At 42.1% G+C, this 20406-nt stretch overlaps 1 protein-coding gene across 5 annotated transcripts in view; it reads right to left on the bottom strand.

Annotated features, from left to right (window-relative positions):
* The window catches only part of SLC8A3 (solute carrier family 8 member A3), a 516152-nt gene that overhangs the window by 78488 nt on the left and 417258 nt on the right, over positions 1–20406 (bottom strand). For 4 of the 5 annotated variants that reach the window (XM_073608556.1, XM_073608557.1, XM_073608552.1 and 1 more), the window contains one exon: positions 6101–6118. The exons of the other annotated variant lie outside the window; for it this stretch is intronic. In XM_073608556.1, coding sequence (XP_073464657.1) covers positions 6101–6118 — 18 coding nt within the window. The remainder of the gene's footprint in view (positions 1–6100; positions 6119–20406) is intronic. 5 annotated transcript variants of the gene reach the window in all.

Genomic DNA, 20406 nt, shown 5'->3' with positions numbered 1-20406 from the left:
TGGCCACACAAAATATTGACACTTTGGGCCCAATTTGGACATTTTCACTTAGGGGTGTACTCACTTTTGTTGCCATCGGTTTAGACATTAATGGATGTGTGTTGAGTTATTTTGAGGGGACAGCAAATTTACACTGTTATACAAGCTTTACACTCACTACATTATAGCAACATGTTATTTCTTCAGTGTTGTCACATGAAAAGATATAATAAAATAAATAAAAAGATAGATGTTCTAAAAAAACATACAGTTTAAAAAAATCACATGTTCTAAAAAAAAATCTATATTCCATAAGAGATCCTTATCAAGAGATGATTAAAAGAACCTTTGAAAAGGTTCACTAAGATCATTATAAACCTCAGAATTTTAAAAAGAAAAAGAAAGAAAATTAAAATACTGTGTATGTGTATATATATATATATATATATATATATATATATATATATATATATATATATATATATATATATATATACATACATATACACTCTCTATGTGTTTTCTGAAATTATATGTATATAAAAACGTTATTTTTATGTGATTATTAATAAAAATTAAAAACATATTCAAATTAAAGTTCTGCAAGTCTTTTTGGGGATGTCTCTACCAGCTTTTCACATCTAGAGAGTGACATTTTTGCCCATTCTTCTTTGCAAAATAACTCAAGTTCTGTCAGATCGGATGGAGAGCATCTGTAAACAGCAATTTACAAGTCTTGCCACAGATTCTCAATTGGATTTAGGTCTGGACTTTGACTGGGCCATTCTAACACATGAATATGCTTTTGATTTAAACCATTCCATTGTAGCTCTGGCTATATGTTTAGAGTTGTTGTCCTGCTGGAAGGTGAACCTCCCCAGTCTCAAGTCTTTTCCAGACTCTAATGCCGCATACACACGAGCGGTTTTGCCATCGGAATAAACTCTGAAGGTTTCTCCGACAGAATTCCGATGGAATTCCGCTCAAGCTGTCTTGCATACACACGGTCACACCAAAGTCCGACCGTCAAGAATGCGGTGACGTACAACATGTATGACAGGACTAGAAAAAGGAAGTGCAATAGCAAGTGTGCAACCCTTTGGGCTCCTTATGCTAATCTCATTGGAACAGCATACAGACAAGCAGTTTTTCCGATAGTAATTAGTTCCATCGGAAAAATATAGAACATGTTCTCTAAGTCCGTCTGAATTTTCGACTGAAAAAATCCGATAGGGCATACACACGGTCGGAATATACGATGAAAAGCTCCCATCTGACTTTTTCTGAGGGAAATTCCACTCGTGTGTACGCGGCATCACAGGTTTTCTTCTAAGATTGCCCTGTTTTTGGCTTCATTCATCTTCCCATCAACTCTGACCAGCTTCTCTGTCCCTGCTGAAGAAAAGCATCCCCACAACATGATGCTGCCACCACCATGGTGTGTTTAGAGTGATGTGCAGTGTTAGTTTTCCATCACATATAGCATTTTGCTTTTAGGCCAAAAAGTTCAATTTTGGTCTCATCTGGCCAGAGCACCTTCTTCCACATGTTTGCTTCTCACAAACTGCAAACATGACTTCTTATGCCTTTCTTTCAACAATGGCTTTCTTCTTGCCACTCTTCCATAAAGGTCAGCTTTGTGGAGTGCACGACTAATAGTTGTCCTGTGGACAGATTCTCCCACCTGAGCTGTGGATCTCTGCAGCTCCTCCAGAGTTACCATGGGCCTCTTGTCTGCTTCTCTGATTAATGCTTTACTTGCCCGGCCTGTTAGTTTAGGTGGACAGCCATGTCTTGGTAGGTTTGCAGTTGTGCCATACTCTTTCCATTTTTGGATGATGGATTGAACAATGCTCCGTGAGATGTTCAAAGCTTGGAATATTTTTTTTATAACCTAACCCTGCTTTAATCTTCTCCAGAACTTTATCCCTGACCTGTCTGCTGTGTTCCTTGGCCTTCATGATGCTATTTGTTCACTAAGGTTCTCTAACAAACCTCTGAGGGCTTCACAGAACAACTGTATTTATACTGAGATTAAATTACGCACAGGTGGACTTTATTTACTAATTAGGTGACTTCTGAAGGCAACTGGTTCCACTAGATTTTAGTTAGGGGTATCAGAGTAAAGGAGGATGAATATAAATGCACACCACACTTTTTACATATTTGTAAAAAAAGTTTGAAAACCATTTATGATTTTCCTACCACTTCACAATAAGGATCTCTTTTGGAATATACATTTTTTAGAACATATGATTTTTTAAACGATATGTTTTTTTTTTAGAACACATGTCTTTTTAGAATATATGTCCTATGACATCACTGTCATTTTTTAGTACATAGTTGAGAGGGGGGTTAGTGGAATTTAACATGTATTACAGATATAAATTAAGTTGCCTTTAATGATTAGCCAAGTGTACCTTGCATAAGCCTATTACCTGGTAATTATTGAGTTACCAATCCCAGGAATGGTACTATTTAAGGGCTCTTATGACAACACATAGACCTGAAGGATGCCATGCCCTCTTAAAAGCATTGTCTTGGCAACTCTGAAACGCATTGCCCTCATCAACTGTTACTGCTTGAGCACCACAGCGCTGCTGCTGTGTCTCAGTCAATCAGGAGGGAGATGGCCGAGGGACTCGTAGACATCGGGTTTCCCTCTCACTGGAGGATCTCTGTTATGAGCGGACGGTTGCACGCTGACATATCGACACTATCCATCACCAGCCCCTCTATGTGAGTGTATAGTGTTATATTGTTACTTTTTATCTGTGTTGAATACACAATGGGCCGCTGCTCTCTGTCTTTCCATAAATGTTCAAATTTGTTTCTGTTTTTCGGCTGGAAAAAACATTATAATATGTATACTTATTTTTGAGACTAAATAACTTCAAGTGATTGTAAAGTCTTGTTTAAAAAAAAACAAAAATCCAAACAAGCATGTTATACTTACCTGCTCTGTTGTAGGGGATTTGCACAGAGCACCCCCGATCCTCCTCCTCTTGGAGCCCTCTTCACTGCTCCTGGTCCCTCCCTCCTGTCGAGTGTCCCCACAGCAAGCAGCTTGCTATGGGGGCACCTAAGCCGAGCTGCAGCTCCGTGTGTCCATTCAGACAGGGACCTGCCGTTTGGCCCCAACCCCTCTCTCTCCTGATTGGTTAACTGACTTTGACAGCTGTGGGAGCCAATGGCGCTGCTGCTGTGTCTCAGCCACTCAGGAGGGAGAGTCTCGGATGGCCGAGCGACTCGTGAACATCGCTGGACAGAGATGGGGCTCTGGTAAGTATTAGGGGGTGGTGGGAAAGCTGCTACACACAGAAGGCTTTTTATCTTAATGCATATGCTTTAAGTTAAAAAAACCTTCTGCCTTTACCACTCCTTTCATCTTATGCAAAATTTTCTTTCTATAAATCCCCCATACCCCTGCAACCCACCTAAGTTAGTACTTACCCTCCTCACTTATTAAGCAATTTTTCCTCTGTCAAAGTTTTGGTCAGCTCCTTCTCCTACTAAACATGGGTAGGGTACCCCGATTCATTCCTATGGGTAAGCTGTACTCTAAAGGGACTACTGGAGGCAATCACAAATACATTTACTCATTGGAATGCATGGGAGTCAGAACGCATGCACAGAAGAGGAGCTTGCCGAAACCTTTCCCGAGTTAAGATTGCTGGATCAGGAAGAAAGGAAAGTATAAGCCTAAGTAAGCTGCTCTAAGAAGGAGGGGTGGAGGATTTATTAAGTGGCAACTTCACTAAAGGTGAATCGGTCTGTTAAAATGACCATAAAGAGTTCAATACCTGCAAGTGATACGCCTGATTTTAAACATCAATTGCTATTTATCAGACTGAGGGCGATAACAATTCCTATACCAGTATCAAGCTGTTATTGTATTGTAGAGGGAGATTCCAGTTTTTTTAATAATATCCAGTAGGTCTTGACCCTTCCTTCTTTTTTTACAAGTGTGAATAAATGGAAGATATTCCTTCTTATTTTAGATATTCCTTCTTCGTATTATTCCTTCTTATTATTCATATTCCTTCTTCACTGTTAGGTGGAAATCATGATGGCCCTATTGCAAAGTTGATTCCTTTAAGGGCAGAGATATATGTCTACCCATCGTTATTGAAAAATGATCCACCCAGTCACTGCCCAATGAGCAAGTTGTGGGTGATGGAACCATGAAATAAATAGGGCTGAGTAATGTAGCAGAAGTTTGTAAGAAACTGACACTTCTTCAGACCAGGGACTACAACAGATACATGGATGTATTTACTCCATAGTCCTAATATATAGTAACAAATATAGAAATAATACTGAAACACTAACAACAAACACAAAGACAAGTTTTTACACACCACTTGTAGTCTCATTTACTAGAGACAGATCCCACTCTGTAAAACTTGCCTATTTAGCGCAAGGTTATAGTATGTATGAAAAGACCCCTCCCCTCTGATACTAACCTTATCAGTAATCCCCTGCTGCTCCCTCCTCCATCATAGCTGGCACCAAAATACCCATTATTGTCTGGCGTCAGAGCCTAGAGGCAGTAGTGGTGGCACCCTCTTTGTCAGGTGACTCAGGCCTAGCAGTTAGGTACTAGACCTAAGCACAGTATCATGGCGGGGGGGAAAGTCATATGCTTCCTCATAGCCATATTTTCCATCAGTTGAGGTAGAGAATGAAGTGGCTGGGGATGGAGAGGTGAATATCTGTGGATTAGTGGAAGGTCACATTTGATTTCAGTCCGTAAAGGGACAGTGTCTCTATGCCAAACCTGTACTATGCTCAAACAGGGAAAAGCAACATTTTTGTTTGAAACACCCGCCCATTCCCAGCAACACATACTAACCTTTTCTTCCCTATTTTGTGTGTTGCGTTTGTTACAATATGATTTATTTGACTTACGATACATGGGACATAACATTACACAATAGTGGTTGGTCATAGAGATATTGTCAGTTTTTGGCTTGAGTAGAATTCTCAAACAAATTCTGTTTTATACAATGGCGGTAAATATCATTGTTGTATTCAATTGACAGTTCAATTAACAGGCTATTGTCTCTATAGCTACAGTAAGAAATGTACTTTTCTGAGGTTCTTTCAGCTTTCAAACTGAAAGAATGACTGTTAGATTACTGTCAGGTGTTGGCTTGATTAGACAGTGGGTACGTAGATGCAGTTTTCAACAGTCCATTGTTTCTACAGCTACAGTAAACAGGCATGTTTTCTGTTTGGTAACTATGGCAATCAGCCTGACACATAAAAGGGGGTGAGTAGACACACACACACACACACACACCATCATGCTGTAACATCAGAAACCACCCATGATAGAAGAACAGTGCCTGATGCTCCCGAAAAATCTTTGCCAATGGAGATCACGAACATACAGTAACAGAAGATAAGTAACCTTTAAGTGTATTTGTACTATCATAGACCATAGGCTGTTCAGTTTGCTAGGCATTTTGCTTGTTATAGATATCTGTCAGTCTTGTATTGTATTGTATCTGTCAGTCTTGTATTGTATTCCTAATATTGTAATAGTTTCGTATGTAGAGCATCTTTGTATAGTAAAAGCACATTTACACACTGCAGAAATCTCAGCTTCCTTGCTTATACCACAGAGTAACCTTGCTAGATAGACGCAAGCAAAACATTTGGGGGCTCGTCCGGGATCTGTGCTATAATTCAACTGAAGCAGACCTGTTTTTCTGTAGTGTGTTTGCCACTCTGTTCAGCTGTCAGGAGCAAAGGAAATGCCTGGTACTTAAAGGTATGGAAGAGTAGGTAACCTGCTCCATGTGAAAGTGCCGAGCCAAGCACCAATGCAGTAATTTAAGAATGAGTCCACAGCCCTGGGTGAGCTTTGATCAAAGCCACTCGTAAGCTTACATAAGGTGGCTTCTTTTGCCTCCAGCAGCTATTCAGAGTGATGAGGGAGCAAGTAAATGGTGAGGCTGTAATGATTGGGATTAACATGAACCTAATGCTTTGCCATGCATAACACATGGAACAAGCCTGGAAGCCTTTGGCAGCACCTCCACTTTTGTCCCAGTTCCTAATTGAAAGCCCTGCTGAGACAAAAAGGTGTTAAAATTTAGAAAGATGGACTTACCTTGATTCAGCAGAAGAGCTTTAAAAGCAAACAATAAAAAAGAAAGAAATATTAAAATTAGTTTTTAATTCTAATACTTTAAAATACTGTTATGGCTAAGTGAACAAAATTGACAATGAACAAATTTAAATGCTGGGCAACATAAAACTGTGATAGCGGAAATGCAGAATTCGTATTCAAATTTATGTTAAGAGTCTTAGAAACCAATCAACACATGCATTATGTTATACTACTGTAGGGTCTTCTTGCAAGATGTGGGCTGCCTTGCGTTCCCCAGGTATCTTCCTTGGGATAGAAAAGTCAATACATACAGTATATTGGGGGAGATTTACTAAAACTGGTGCACTCAGAAGCTGATGCAGGTGTGCATGGTAGCCAATCAGATTCTAACTCCAACTTGTTCGGTTAAGCTTTGGCAATAAAATCTTGAAACTGATTGGTTTCTAGGCAGAGCTGCACCAGATTTTAGTAGCATGCTCCAGTTTTAGTAAATAACCCCTATTATGTTATACTACTGTCTGTTTTATGCTCCAGTCCTGTATTCAAGCAAGGCCCCATCATCTGCTGCTGTACCTGATCAGTACACTTTGGTAGCTAGACCCTTAAAGCAGACCTTGCAATAAAATTCTTCACCTTTAAAACTGTCTGATGATAATATTTTCAAAACATACCTGCAAAAAAAATAAATAAATTGTACATATTTCACCCTTGTTCTCCGCCTACATAGCCTAGGCAAGGGTGACCCCATGCTCTTTCTGGTGCTTGGGAATATGGAGCAGCCCAAATCTCATCAAAAGTCTCTCTTGCAATGAACTGGAAGGTCTTCTTGCAAGATTTGGGCTGCCCTACATTCCCCAGGAATCTTTCTTAGGATAGTAAAGTCACACCCAGTGATGTGGAAGATGGGCATAAGACCAGTATAAATATAACCTATTTTTACGGGTATATTTTGCACACATTGTCATCATCAAGTCATTTTTTTACAGTGGGAGGGGCCTGCACATTGTAGGCGAGCCATACATTGTATTGCAAGCTCAACATTAACTGTTAGTCCACAGTTAAAAGGGTTACAAACAGAAGACCACCAGTCCTAGGGCATGCTCAGCCAATCAAGATGCCATACCTTGCTAGTTAAGTTAATGCTGGCCACAAACTAGACAATACTGTGCCAACTTCAACCATTTACCAGTTTGTGATTGCTAAGAGCCCATTTACACTTTATGCAGCCTTGCCCAATGCAGTCCCAATTAACAGACAATGCGATTTGCCTTTTGTCCTATTAGTTCAGTTCATACCACTGAGTGGTGGTGGTGTGCACTGGAAAAAAAAATAGAATGCACTGTGGGGAAAAAAAAAATACTGAAATGTAATGTTATGACATTTCAAAAAAAGTTAAAAAATAAAAATCATAGGTCCATCAATAAATCTAATTTCCCATCAATAAATGTGCAAATTTAAAATGCAAATGTGAAATCTCAAATAAATGTTAAATACAAAAGTGCAAAAAATAAGTAATAAAAGTTCAAATGATTATATGGTGAAAGCAATCTGGAATCAAGTGTCTACCGTGTGTAGAAATTGTTATCAATAAAACATGAGAACAAACTGGCCAGGCTTACAATGATGGCTGCTGTTCGAGCATGCGGATGCATTTTTATGTATCAATTATTCTTAATATTTTGATAATAAAATACTACACTATATAAGCACTCTGGGGTCCTGGTGGTGAGCTTTTTAAATGCAGTTCATTAGTTCTTGTGATAAGGATTCCATGCTTTTAGCAAGAGGAAGCGGGGAGGAGTACCAGCTAAAGAGGTTACATTGAAGCTCCCATAGGTTTCATTTCTGGTGAGCGCATACTTGGGCGGAGGCTCACTTGCACTGGGTCTTCTTAGCTGGTGGAGTTCGTTGGATGTTGTTTTTGCTTTTTTTTTGCTGTATATTCCTGGTAAGTGCATAGTGCAATAGAATCTAAGCACTGAAGGAAGTTTTCTACACATGGTGGACACTTTATTCCAGATTGCTTTCACTATATTATCATTCAGACTTTTATTCATTACTTATTTTTTTGTATTTAACATTTATTTGGAATATCACATTTGTATTTTAAATTAAATGCTGCACTTTAATTAACTGGATTGGTTTACAAGGTTTTGTAGAGTCACCTTGCGTGCCAGCAGCTGAACTGTGTCGGGCACTCACTATATTTTTGCTTTTTTGGTAAATTTAATTTCCCATTTAAGCGGGCCTGGCATTACTAATCAAATATTTGATTATTCATCTTACTCCTTAAACACCCTCTACCCTCTTCTAACCTGAGTCTAGCAGGAGCCTCAGATTTAGAATTCAGAAGCCTTTTCTTTCTTTGAATGGAACTTAAAGCAGTATTAAACCCAAAACCAACATAATTACATAATTACATAGTAGGTAAGGTTGAAAAAAGACACAAATCCATCAAGTCCAACCTATTTGTGTAATTATATGTCAGTATTACATTGTATATCCCTGTATGTTGTGGTCGTTCAGGTGCTTATCTAATAGTTTTTTAAACTATCGATGCTCCCCACTGATACCAAGGGAATTCCACATCCTTGCCGCTCTTACAGTAAAGAACCCTCTACGCAGTTTAAGGTTAAACCTGTTTTCTTCTAATTTTAATGAGTGGCCACGTGTCTTATTAAACTCCTTTTCGCTGAAAAGTTTTATCCCTATTGTGGGATCACCAGTATGGTATTTGTAAATTTAAATCATATCCCATCTCAATCGTCTCTTCTCCAGAGAGAATAAGTTCAGTGCTCATAACCTTTCTTCATAACTAATGTCCTCCAGTCCCTTTATTAGTTTTGTTCCCCTTCTTTGTACTCGCTCCATTTCCAGCACATCCTTCCTGAGGACTGGTGCCCAGAACTAGACAGCATACTCCAGGTGCGGCCGGACCAGAGTCTTGTAGAGTAGGAGAATTATCTGTGCTGCTCTTTCTCGTCCCCTAGCTCTTATACAACTGAGAACAGAGGGAATGTGATTACTTATAAAAAAGGGGAAAAAGGTATTTATAATGTGTTTTTTTTTTTATATCTTTACACACATTTTTCGCATTACATTTCTATGACTTAATCCCCTTTTTAATGCATGCCAATATTCTGTTTGCTTTGTTAGCAGCAGCTTGGCATTGCATGCCATTGCTGAGCCTATCATCTCCTAGCACCCCCAGGTCCTTTTCCATCCTTGATTCCCCCAGAGTTTCTCCCCCCAGTGAGTAGATTGCATTCATATTTTTGCCACCCTAATGCATTATTTTACATTTTTCCACATTAAAGTTCATTTGCCATGTAGTTGCCCACCCCATTCATTTGTCCAGATCTACTTGCAAGGTTTCCACATCATGCGGAGAAGTTATTGCCCTGCTTAGCTTAGTATCATCCTCAAATACAGAGATTGAACTGTGTACCCCATCCTCCAGGTCGTTTATGAACAAATTAAATAGAATTGGTCCCAGGACAGAACCCTGGGGGACCCCACTTTCCACCCCTGACCATTCCAAGTGCTCCCCATTTATCACTAGACATGTGCACACTAAACTATTGCGTTTCAGAATTTCATTTTTGTTCGAAAAATAAATTTATTTAGTTACTCCCGAAATTCGATTTTATTTACTTTGTTTCGTTAACAAATGCATTCGTCCGAAAATCCAAAATAATTAGGTCGAATATGTCATTGAAGGCTTATGGTGTCTGTCGAATGTTCTAAGAAAATTTGACGGAGCAGCTAAATTGTACAACGCCACAATCGTACATTTCCGGTCGAATGTTCCCCCTACAAGCTATAGTAGAATTCTAATGTTGTATGACACTAGTAATAATTATATTTATTAATTATTATTACTAGTCAACCAATATTAGAATTCTTCTATAGCCTATGGGCGGAGCATTTGACCATAAATGTCCGCTTGCGGCGAATGCTTCGTTGAATCTTCCTGTCGAATCTTTTCTCTCTATGTCGAATAATCTTGGACTAATAGAGTTGGGTTAGGCACATTCGACCTTTATTGCTATTGTCTCTATAATGTCGAATCTTTTCTCTCTATGTCGAATCTTTTCTATCTATGTGGAATAATCTTGGAGTAATAGAGCTAAGGTTAGGCACATTCGACCACAGGTTCGAAGGACACAGATCACTATTGTCAGCGTCATGTCGAATCTCCTATCTATATCGAACTGTTGTCGCAACGAAAACAAAAATAAAGCATTTGTTTATGTCAGATCTTTCGGTTTTCGGATTATGCACGTTCGTTATCATTTGTCAAAACGATAACAAAAATACCCGAAATTCGGACGAAAATGCATTCGGACGAAAACGAATGCACATGTCTATTTATCACTACCCTCTGAACTCGCCCTTGTAGCCAGTTTTCAATCCATGTACTCACCCTATGGTCCATGCCAAAGGACCTTAACTTTGTACAGTAAACGTTTAGGCTGGATTCACACCTATGCAGTTTTATCTGCATTTTGCAGATTTGCACTACAGTCCATTTAACATGGTTTCCTATGGGTCACGTTCTGTAGTGCAATTCTGCAAAATGCAAAAAGCACTAAAAATGCATAGGTGTGAAGCCAGCATTATGGGGAACTGTGTCTAATTCTTTTGCAAAATCCAGATACACCACGTCTACGGGCCTCCCTTTATCTAGATGACAGCTCACCTCCTCATAGAAGGTTAATAGATTGGTTTGGCAAGAACGATTCTTCATGAATCCATGCTGATTACTGCTAATGATACCGTTTTCATTACTAAAATCTAGTATATAGTCCCCTATCATCCCCTCCAAGAGCTTGCATACTATTGATGTTAGGCTAACTGGTCTGTAATTCCCAGGGATGCATTTTGGCCCTTTTATAAATATTGGTGCTACATTGGCTTTTCTCCAATCAGCTGGTACCATTTCAGTCAGTAGACTGTCAGTAAAAATTAGGAACAATGGTCTGGCAATTGCTTGACTGAGTTCCCTAAGGACCCTCGGATGCAAGCCATCTGGTCCCGGTGATGTTGTTGATGTTAATGTTAAGTTTTTCAAGTCCATTTCTAATTCTGTCCTCTGTTAGCCATGAGGGTGCTTCCTGTGATGTGTCATGAGGATAAACACTGCAGTTTTGGTTACTGAAGCCCCCCGATTTCCTTACAAATCCTCAGATGTGGTCGCTGCATTCGTTTTCTTTTTATAGGCTTTTACCTCTTTTCACCCTGTGATCTGGCCAGTAACACACCTCCTGTATTAGTTCCCACTCTGGAGAAGAGCACAGGGGCACTTTTGGACAGTAACATTGTCAAGATAAGGCCTTTCTTCTGGTCCCGCAAACTGTTAAAATCTACCTCAAGCATTTTATGACATTAGGTAGCCTTAAATCTACCAAGGAAATTCAGGCAGACCCATTGCTGCCGTGGTGGAAAGTATTGCAAATACTCCACCTTCTCGTGGAATTGTTTAGGGGGCAGTTATTTTATAACTCACTAACTGCTCTTGAGGAACTATGTCTAAACCTCTTTCCACTCCAATACAGTCTCTCTAACTTGTACATGCTCCTACTCTCCTGACTGATTCTCTCTGCCCTGTCTTGCTAACTGAGAAAAGAATTAGGGACCACATTCATGAAGCAGCAAAGGGAACAGATTCTACAACTAAATCCTAGTACACACTACTAGTTTTTTTTTCCCGTTCAACCCAGCAGGCTGAACCAAAAAACTGACAGTTTAGGTCGGAGCTGCTGTACTATGTGATGTTAATACAACATTAATCTCCCCTGCTGTTCTATTGTGTTCTGACAGGGAGGCGGGCCCCCCTGCCAGAACACTCCAGTCAGTGCTCTCAGCCATTGGATGAGAGCGCTGATTGGGAGTCAATCGGCAGACCTTTTTCGGTCATGCTCCTTCGACAGAAGCTGGCCCGGCTGCAGTACACATGGGTTGAATGTCGGCCAGTTTCTATGCTGCCTGACATTCGGCCTGTGTGTACTAGGCTTAACTTACAAGGCATCTAACTCAAGTAGAGTTAAGGAAACTTGCTTTAAGATATTGATAGAGATTCCTAACAACCCTGCATAAAATCTCTGCTGGAGATGTCAACAACTAAGGTACTATATTGCACATCTTCTGGAGCTGCCCAAAGCTACAAAGCTTTTTGGAGCATGTGAGAAAGATTTCTCACAAATGCATTTGACATTCAATTAGGAGATGACCCTACAGCGTTTCTCCTCCATTGCATACCTCTCGGCACACCGTGAACATGTAAAAACGGTTCTCAATCGTTTAAGAGATCATGGACTATATGCAAAGGCTGAGAAGTGCGAATTTGAGAAAGACACCGTCCAATTCCTGGGACTGATCATCTCCACCTCAGGCATCTCCATGGATCCCCAAAAGGTCAAATCCATCCTAGAATGGCCCACTCCGACAGACAGAAAGAGTACACAGATGTTCATTGGGTTTGCCAACTTCTACCACAAGCTCATTAAGGATTTTTCCGCCATCATCACGCCCATTACCCAACTGACAAAACAGAATACTCGCTTCCAGATGACACCTGCTGCACAAGCCGCTTTTGACCAACTGAAAGGTCTGTTTACCTTAGCTCCCATCTTGCGACATCCAGACCCTGCATCACCATATGTTCTTGAGGTAGACGCATCGGAGAATGCTGTGGGTGCCATCCTGTCCCAGCGCCAGGGGGCAAAGTCTCTACTGCACCCCATTGCTTTCTTCTCCAGGAAATTTAGCCCCGCAGAGTGGAACTATGATGTGGGTGATCGTGAATTGTTAGCCATAAAGACAGCCCTGGAGGAATGGCGTTATTTGCTGGAAGGAGCAACCCACCCTATTTTGATCTTTACCGATCATAAGAACCTCGAATACCTTAGAACAGCTAAGCGGTTAAGAACTTGGCAGGCCAGGTGGGCGGTATTCTTTTCCCGTTTCTCCTTCCACATAACGTTTAGGCCAGGCTCCAGGAATGGCAAGCCAGACGCTCTATAACGAATGTACCCAGAGGAAGGAGAATTCCACCAGGCAGACACAATCTTGCCGGCACAAAGTTTTCTACTACTACAAGTAGACCTGATTTCCCAGCTCAAGCAAGCATCCACAAGGGACATTTTGGCATCAGGCATCTGTTTTCAGGAACAAGAAGGTCTATTTTTACACAATAGAAAAGTGTTCATACCCTGAGTCAGCGCCCCAAGATCCTGAGTCTCTGTCATGACCACCCTCTAGCAGGACATTTCGGGGGAACCAAGACAGTGGAACTTGTGCAACCGTCCTTTTGGTGGCCGGGCTTAAGACTCGACTGTAAGAACTATGTGAACACCTGTGAGTCTGTGCCTGGAACAAGAACAATAAAGTCAAATCCTGGGGTCTGCTAAGACCACTGCCCATTCCAAAGAGGCCCTGGGAGATGATTAATATGGACTTCATCGTGGAACTTCCGCCATCTGAAAAATGTACCACCATTTTTGTGATTGTGGACAGACTGACTAAGATGGCCCATTTTATTCCTTTAATAGGAACTCCATCAGCAACAGAGACTGCCTGCACCTTTATCAGGGAGGTAGTCAGACTCCATGGGGTACCCAGCAGCATCAACTTGGATCGGGGGTGCAATTTACTTCCAGATTTTGGAAAGAGCTCTGTAAGATGTTGAAAATTGAAACTTATTTCTCATCAGCATACCATCCCCAGACCAATGGCCAAACTGAACGTACAAACCAGACTCTGGAACAATATCTTCGGTGTTTCTCATCCTTTGCCCAGGATGACTGGGCTTCACTGTTACCCCTGGCAGAGTTTGCATACAACGATGTGGTTCACTCAGCTACGGGCCAAGCCCCGTTTTTTGCAAACTATGGATACTTTCCAACTTTCCTACCTGACATCTTACCCGACTCCTTGGTCCCTGCAGTCCAGGAAAGATTAAACTTCCTTCAATTGAACAATAAAGTTTTACAAAGGAACATCTCCAAGGCACAGCAGGACAATAAAACATTTTTTGACAAGAAAAGAAGAGGGGACCTAAAACTCCAGATCGGAGACAAGGTCTGGTTATCCACTGCTAACTTAAAATGATCCTGTCCATTTAAGAAATTCGGACCAAGATTTGTTGGTCCCTTCCCTGTCAAAAGACAGATCAATCCTGCAGCCTACGAACTGTCACTCCCGGAGAATTACAAGATCCATCAAGTCTTCCATGTCTCGTTACTGAAGAATGCAAGGTTAGATCCTTTTCCTGGTCGTGAGTCGGATCCACCTACAACTACTTTAGTCAACGGTAATGAGGAGTATGAGGTGGAAGCCATTATGGATTGTAGAAGGAGAAGAAATGTAATTCAGTTTTTGATTAAATGGAAAGGTTACGGACCTGAAGACAACTCTTGGGAACCAGAGTCCAATTTACATGCCAAGAGATTGATACAGGCTTTTTTCCAGGCTCACCCTGAAAAGAAATTACAGATGGGCATCCAGAGGTTGCCCATTGGGGGGGGCAATGTAAGAGAAGTATGCGCACCTGCACACAAGCACAGGCACACCAGTGTGTGTAAAAAGGACTTGTATTGGCGCGCACAGGCACACGCCAATGCGCGCGCACACAGGTGTGCGCCAATGCGCGTGCACGCATGCGTGCACGCATGCGTGCACGTCTGGGCGCCAAATAGTTTATTTAAGCTGAACACTGACACATGAGCCTTGCTGAGTGGTCTTTCAGCTAGTACCTGTTACCTGAATCTAATCTGTTCCTGTGTTCCTGTGTTTGACCCGGCTTGTACCTGAGACGCCTCTTGGACTTCTGCCTGCCTTCCTGTGACCCTGGCTTGTGTTTTGACCTTGTCCTTGCTTCATGCTCCTGTACCGTGCTGCCAGACTGTGTACCGAACCTGGCCTGTATCCCGTCTGTGATCCTGTCTCACGTTCCAGTACCTGCTCTGCTCGGCTGTTGATGACCTCCTGGCTTTTGTACCGACCATGACTCAGCCTGCTGTTCCAGCAACACGGAGTTCCAGTCCTCGGTGTCCGTCCGGTAATCTGCAGCTATCGGGCTCCTGCCAAGACCCGTCCGGAGCTACCTGCTACATCGGCCCTCGTGCCACTCTGTGTCTTTCACTCCCTGTCATCTCTATCAGGGGTGCTAGACAGGAGGTGCAAGAGAAGCTCTCTCTACAGCTCAGTCTCCACCAGGTACGTGACACAAGGATTGTAAATTAATTTTTAGAGCTATCTTCAGGCCAGTCATGTGACTCCCGGCTGCTTTACATCTCCGAGACAGGGCTTCTGCGGGAGGAGATGAGCGGCCACGTGACCTCCCCAGCTGACATCAGAGGGAGATCTTGGCCCCTCCTGGAGTAGCCATGTATCGGAGCTGTAAAGCAGCCGCAAGTCACGTGACCGGCCTGAAGATTGCCCTAAAAAGGTATTTACAATCCTCGTTTTTAGAAAAGGCTTACACAGTGTGGTATGCCTGCCTTTAATAGAGGGGCAGGCAGTGTTTTAATATTTTGAGTTAACAAACACTTTAATGGTTTTCTTTTACAAATATTTTATTAATATTCAATTCAACAGTAATGCTTAACAGTTTGGTGGATACATTGCAGTTGAACATTAAACAAAGTCAGGGCAAGGTTTGGATGGTAATAAAGAAAAAAAGGGGGAATATAAGCAACATAGAAGTGTTCAAATTCCAGAAATACCAAAATCAGCCATACAAAACATCTGAAAAATTAGAAACGCAGTCTGGAGCTTCGTTCTTCTGAGGAACATTGCGTGAAGTGTAGAACTAGAGCGTCCACATATTTTGTTAAATGTCAGCCGCTATCAACCATATAATTCAAACTTGTTTATCAACCAGAGTATAACTTTGAACAGTGCTATATAGTTAGCAATGAAACCATCCCGCCCAGGCAAATGCCTGGTGGCCTGGCAATCTAAAAGAATGAACGAAATATCAAGATAAAGAAAGAGAAGTGGAAGGAGAAAAAGGGCTGAAAGATGGAGAAGGAGAGGGAAAGAAAGAAAAGGTGGGGTCCACACGGTGGGGAGCAGAAGCGTATTAAATCGAAAGAAGTGTAGTATCAAATCTGTAAGGTTTAATATAGTCGACCCAGGGTTGCCAAACCCAAAGGACTTTATCGTGGGTGTCTGATAGAATAACAGTCAGTTTCTCGTTTACCATTATGTCCTTCATACAGTTTTTAACCACCTCAAAACTAAGTACAGGTGTTTTCCATGCCCGAGCTATAGTTAACCTGGTTGCAGTAAAGAGATGCATTGCCAGCTGGTACACGAGTTGGAGCAATTCAACTATTGGTTTGCAGAGAAGAGCTTCATAGGGATCTCTTTTAAGGTTAGTATGAAGTATGTTGCGGATAAGAGAGTAGACTCTGACCCATAGTCTGCATACCTTTGGGCATGTCCAACAAATATGTGCCATAGTGCCCTCCTGAGAACATCCTCGGTAACACAAAGGATTGTAGTCTGGAATGAAACGGGCCAGCCTAGCTGGTGTGTAGTACCATCTGTAAAGTACTTTGTAAGCATTTTCGAGAGTAAGAACATTTTTTTGAACATTTAGAGCATTTTTTGTTACAGTCATGACCTGCCAGTCCCCCTGGTCCAGCTGCCTCCCTAATTTCGCCTCCCACTGAAGGTGTTAAGATCGTAAAGGTGGTTTTTTAGATGATAGAGGAGTAAATTAGTGATATCAAACCAGAGGTTTGAGGTAGAGCCCTACAGATGCTTTCAAAGGGAGTCAGAGTGTAGGGAATGAGCCTAGATTTTATAAGCAGTTTGGAGAAAGTGTCAGAGCTGTAGGTAGCTATAATGTTCTCGTAGGGGAATATTATGAGAGGAACTCAGGGCCTCAAATGCAATGATACTATTGAGGGTAAACAGAGTGAATATCCACAAAACCATTAGCCGTCCGATTATCACAGCCCAGCGGGAATAATTGGCAGTGTAGGATTTGGAGCAGGGGAAGATGAGGAGAAATCAGACATGCAGAGAATTTATTCGAATCCCATAGGCGGAGGAAATGTGCCAGGCATGGACCGATTGTGGCAGGACGATGTGTAGGGGGGAGTCAGGGCAGAGAGGAGACTGGTATCGGATATGAGTCCACTAGATCAATAGTGGCCCATAGTGGCATTTGATAGTTCTCGTGAAGATAATGGGGCTACACATAGTTTCCAAGGATCGACCGCTTGACCGACCATTTGCTGCTGTATAGTAGGCTTGCAAATTGGGAACCGAAAGCCCTCCATTGATCTTAGGGGCTTATAAGATTTGCTTGTTAATCCTGGGTCGGGTGGAGCCCCAGATGAACTTCAGGATTTTGCGTTGATGTATCCGCGAAACATGTAAGAGGACCATAACCGGCAGGACTCTAAAAAAGTAAAGTCATTTCGGAATATAGGTCCAAGAGGACAGTTTTCTGAATAAAGAAAGAAAGTTGGCTTGATAGAGTCCTGCATAGGTCGGAGTAAGGTTGGAGTAAGCTGGATCCCGAGAAAGGGTAGAGAGGGTAGCCATTGGAACGGGAAAGTTCTTTGTAGGGTTGTCAATTCTGAGGGTGGAAGATTAAGCGACATAGCTTTCGATTTGGTAGGCCAGAAAAAGACGCAAAAGTGTCCAAGAGGGAGAGCAGGTTGGGCAAGGCGATTCTGGGTTTGGTTAGGGTCATCAGAATATCGTCTGCGAATAATGAAATCTTATGGGAAGAGCCTGCTACCTCGACCCCTGTTATGTCTGGATGAGAACGAACCGCTTCCGCCAGAGGCTCCAAGGCCAAGCTGAATAAGAGCAGAGAGAGAGGACAACCTTGTCGAGCTACCCTCCTGATAGGGAAAAGAGACGATTCAAACCATAATATTTTACTTTAGCCTGAGGGGAATCATACAGTGCTGATATCCATCTTAAAAATGAGGCTCCAAAACTGCAATGGCGGAGCACCATTGTTAGGTAGGGCCAGGACAATGTGTCAAAGGCCTTAGTCACATGGAAGGACAAGAACATAGTTTCCAAGGATCGACTGTGTGCTATATGCTGTATTTGTAATATTCATCTTATGGCGTCACCCGCTTATCGCCTTGGGACAAATCCTACCTGGTCCTTCTTGATCAGACATGGCAAAAAGGAATTTAAGTGGTTGGCCAAGAATTTCGTCAAGATTTTCATGTCCACGTTAATAAGCGAGATGGGCCTAAAGTTGGCCCAAGAGGAATGGTCACAATCCGGTTTTGGAATCATCACTATGTTGGCAGTTAAGAGGTTTGAAGTAAAGGCCTGGTCATTCTTTACTGCGTTGTACAGAGCCGTCAGATGGGGAGCTAAAATGTCTGCCATTTTTCTATAATAAAGTGTCGCAAAACCATCCGGCCTGGCCTCTTGCCTATTTTGAGTTCCTTGATAGATTGTAGCACTTCAGTTGTCTGTATATCTTGGTCCATTAAAGATACATGGGTTTCAGACAATGTGGGCAGTGTCAAAACATTCAAGAAAGAATCCAGACCCTGTGTGGAAGACTGAGTAGGGGCAGAGTAAAGAGTAGTGAGACAATGATGAAATACATCTAAGACCCACAGCGGATTGCCTGTAAGAACATTATGTCGGGTACGTAGGGTGATGGGAGTGTGTGTAGGAGTGAAGGTACCTAGTCTATTAGCCAGCAGTTAGGTTTATTCGCCTTGTTTATTCGCCAACGTAATGTTCTTCTGTTAAACATAAATCCATCTCTGTGCGGGCTTGGTCTAGGAGTTTGCGGTTAGCAGGAGTGGGGGACTGCTTAAAAGTCATAGATAGGGACTCTAGGTGTGTCTCCAGGTTGCGCCTTGCTAATAATCGTTCACGTTTGCATTTCGCCACCAGTTTGATAATATGTCCCCTAAGGACCGCTTTGTATGCTTCCTAGAGTGTGACAGGAGAAGAGACCGAACCGACATTAAAACGGAGGCTCTCTTTAAAGGACAGTAGTCATTCATAATCCAGGGGGAATGTTGAGGCTTACAGAGTAGAGAGTGGCAGACAACCAAAACAGGGTCATGATCCGATAAGGGCGCAGCTAGAATAGAGTCAGAGACAACTAAGGGGAGATGTTTCCGCAGGATAAACATATGGTCAATCCTGGAATGAGAGAAGTGGGGGTGAGATAATGGGTATAGTCTTTACCCAAGGTATAGAGCTCTCTCCAAACGTCTACCAAGTCATGACTATGTAAAGAATATGACAATTTTTTGGCATCAGAGGAAGGAGCTTTGTGTTCCGAGGGATACTTATCCATAGCAGGGTTCAGCTCCACATTAGAGTCGCCCGCCAGAAGGAGGGTTCCTCTCTGATGAGACTTCAACAAAGAGCAGATATGAGTCAGGAGGTTTATATTTGGAGCATAATAAGTGAGGATAGTGACATTTGGAACAGCAACTGAAGGGAACTGTTTTTTGTGTAGGGCTTTGAGCATGCCCCTTTGTTTGGTTGGACCGTTAGCCTGGAAAACTTGAGGGTATATACATTTAGCGATAACCAGTTCAGTGTCATGGTGCTGGGAAGGTAAACCAGAGCCTGCCACTGCGCACCCACCGTGCGGACGTAGGGAAAAAGAGAGGAGAGGGGAGAAGAGAAGAAGCAAAGAAAGGAGAAAAGGAGAGAGACATACCATAAGACATAAAAAGTCAGAGAAGAACTCGGAGCATGTTATACAAATTAAGCATTAATGCAACATTTGGTGGGACAAAGGGCCCACAAGGAGGTCGGAAGTTGGCCAAGACTACTGTCTCAGCCAAGTCGGAACCACTCGGCATCTTGACAAAGAGTGATGAACTGTAGAGTTATGAGCACAAAGCCTAGCGCACCACTCAAGGCAGTAAAGAGGAGCTCCACTATAAAATGGGGTATAAAGTTTTAAGTAAAAATATGTCCCACAGTCGCCCTAGGCCGTCCCTCACTTTCGGGGCACCCCAGAGCTAACGAGCAGCCGGGAAGCTGTAAGACAACCTAAATAAACCACATAAGAGGAGAAAAATATAATATTCAAAATTAAATTGGTTAACTAACCAACAGGATAATAAAATGATGATACATTCAAAAACTGTGCCACCCCCTTGCGGGAAGGGGGGGCCACAATCAGCAGTCTGCAGTTCACAGGTAACTGCAAGAGAGCTGAGACAACCCACAAAATGTATAACAGATGAAAATAAGCAACACCAGCGAATGCTACTTTCCTACCCTATAGAGTTTAACCGTCCCCTGTGGGAGTGATGGTAGCAGACGGCCTGCTA

The sequence above is a fragment of the Aquarana catesbeiana genome, linkage group LG13 (genome assembly GCF_042186555.1).
Source record: "Aquarana catesbeiana isolate 2022-GZ linkage group LG13, ASM4218655v1, whole genome shotgun sequence".
Lineage (NCBI taxonomy): Eukaryota > Metazoa > Chordata > Amphibia > Anura > Ranidae > Aquarana > Aquarana catesbeiana.
This window is presented reverse-complemented; position numbering and strand designations above follow the sequence as displayed.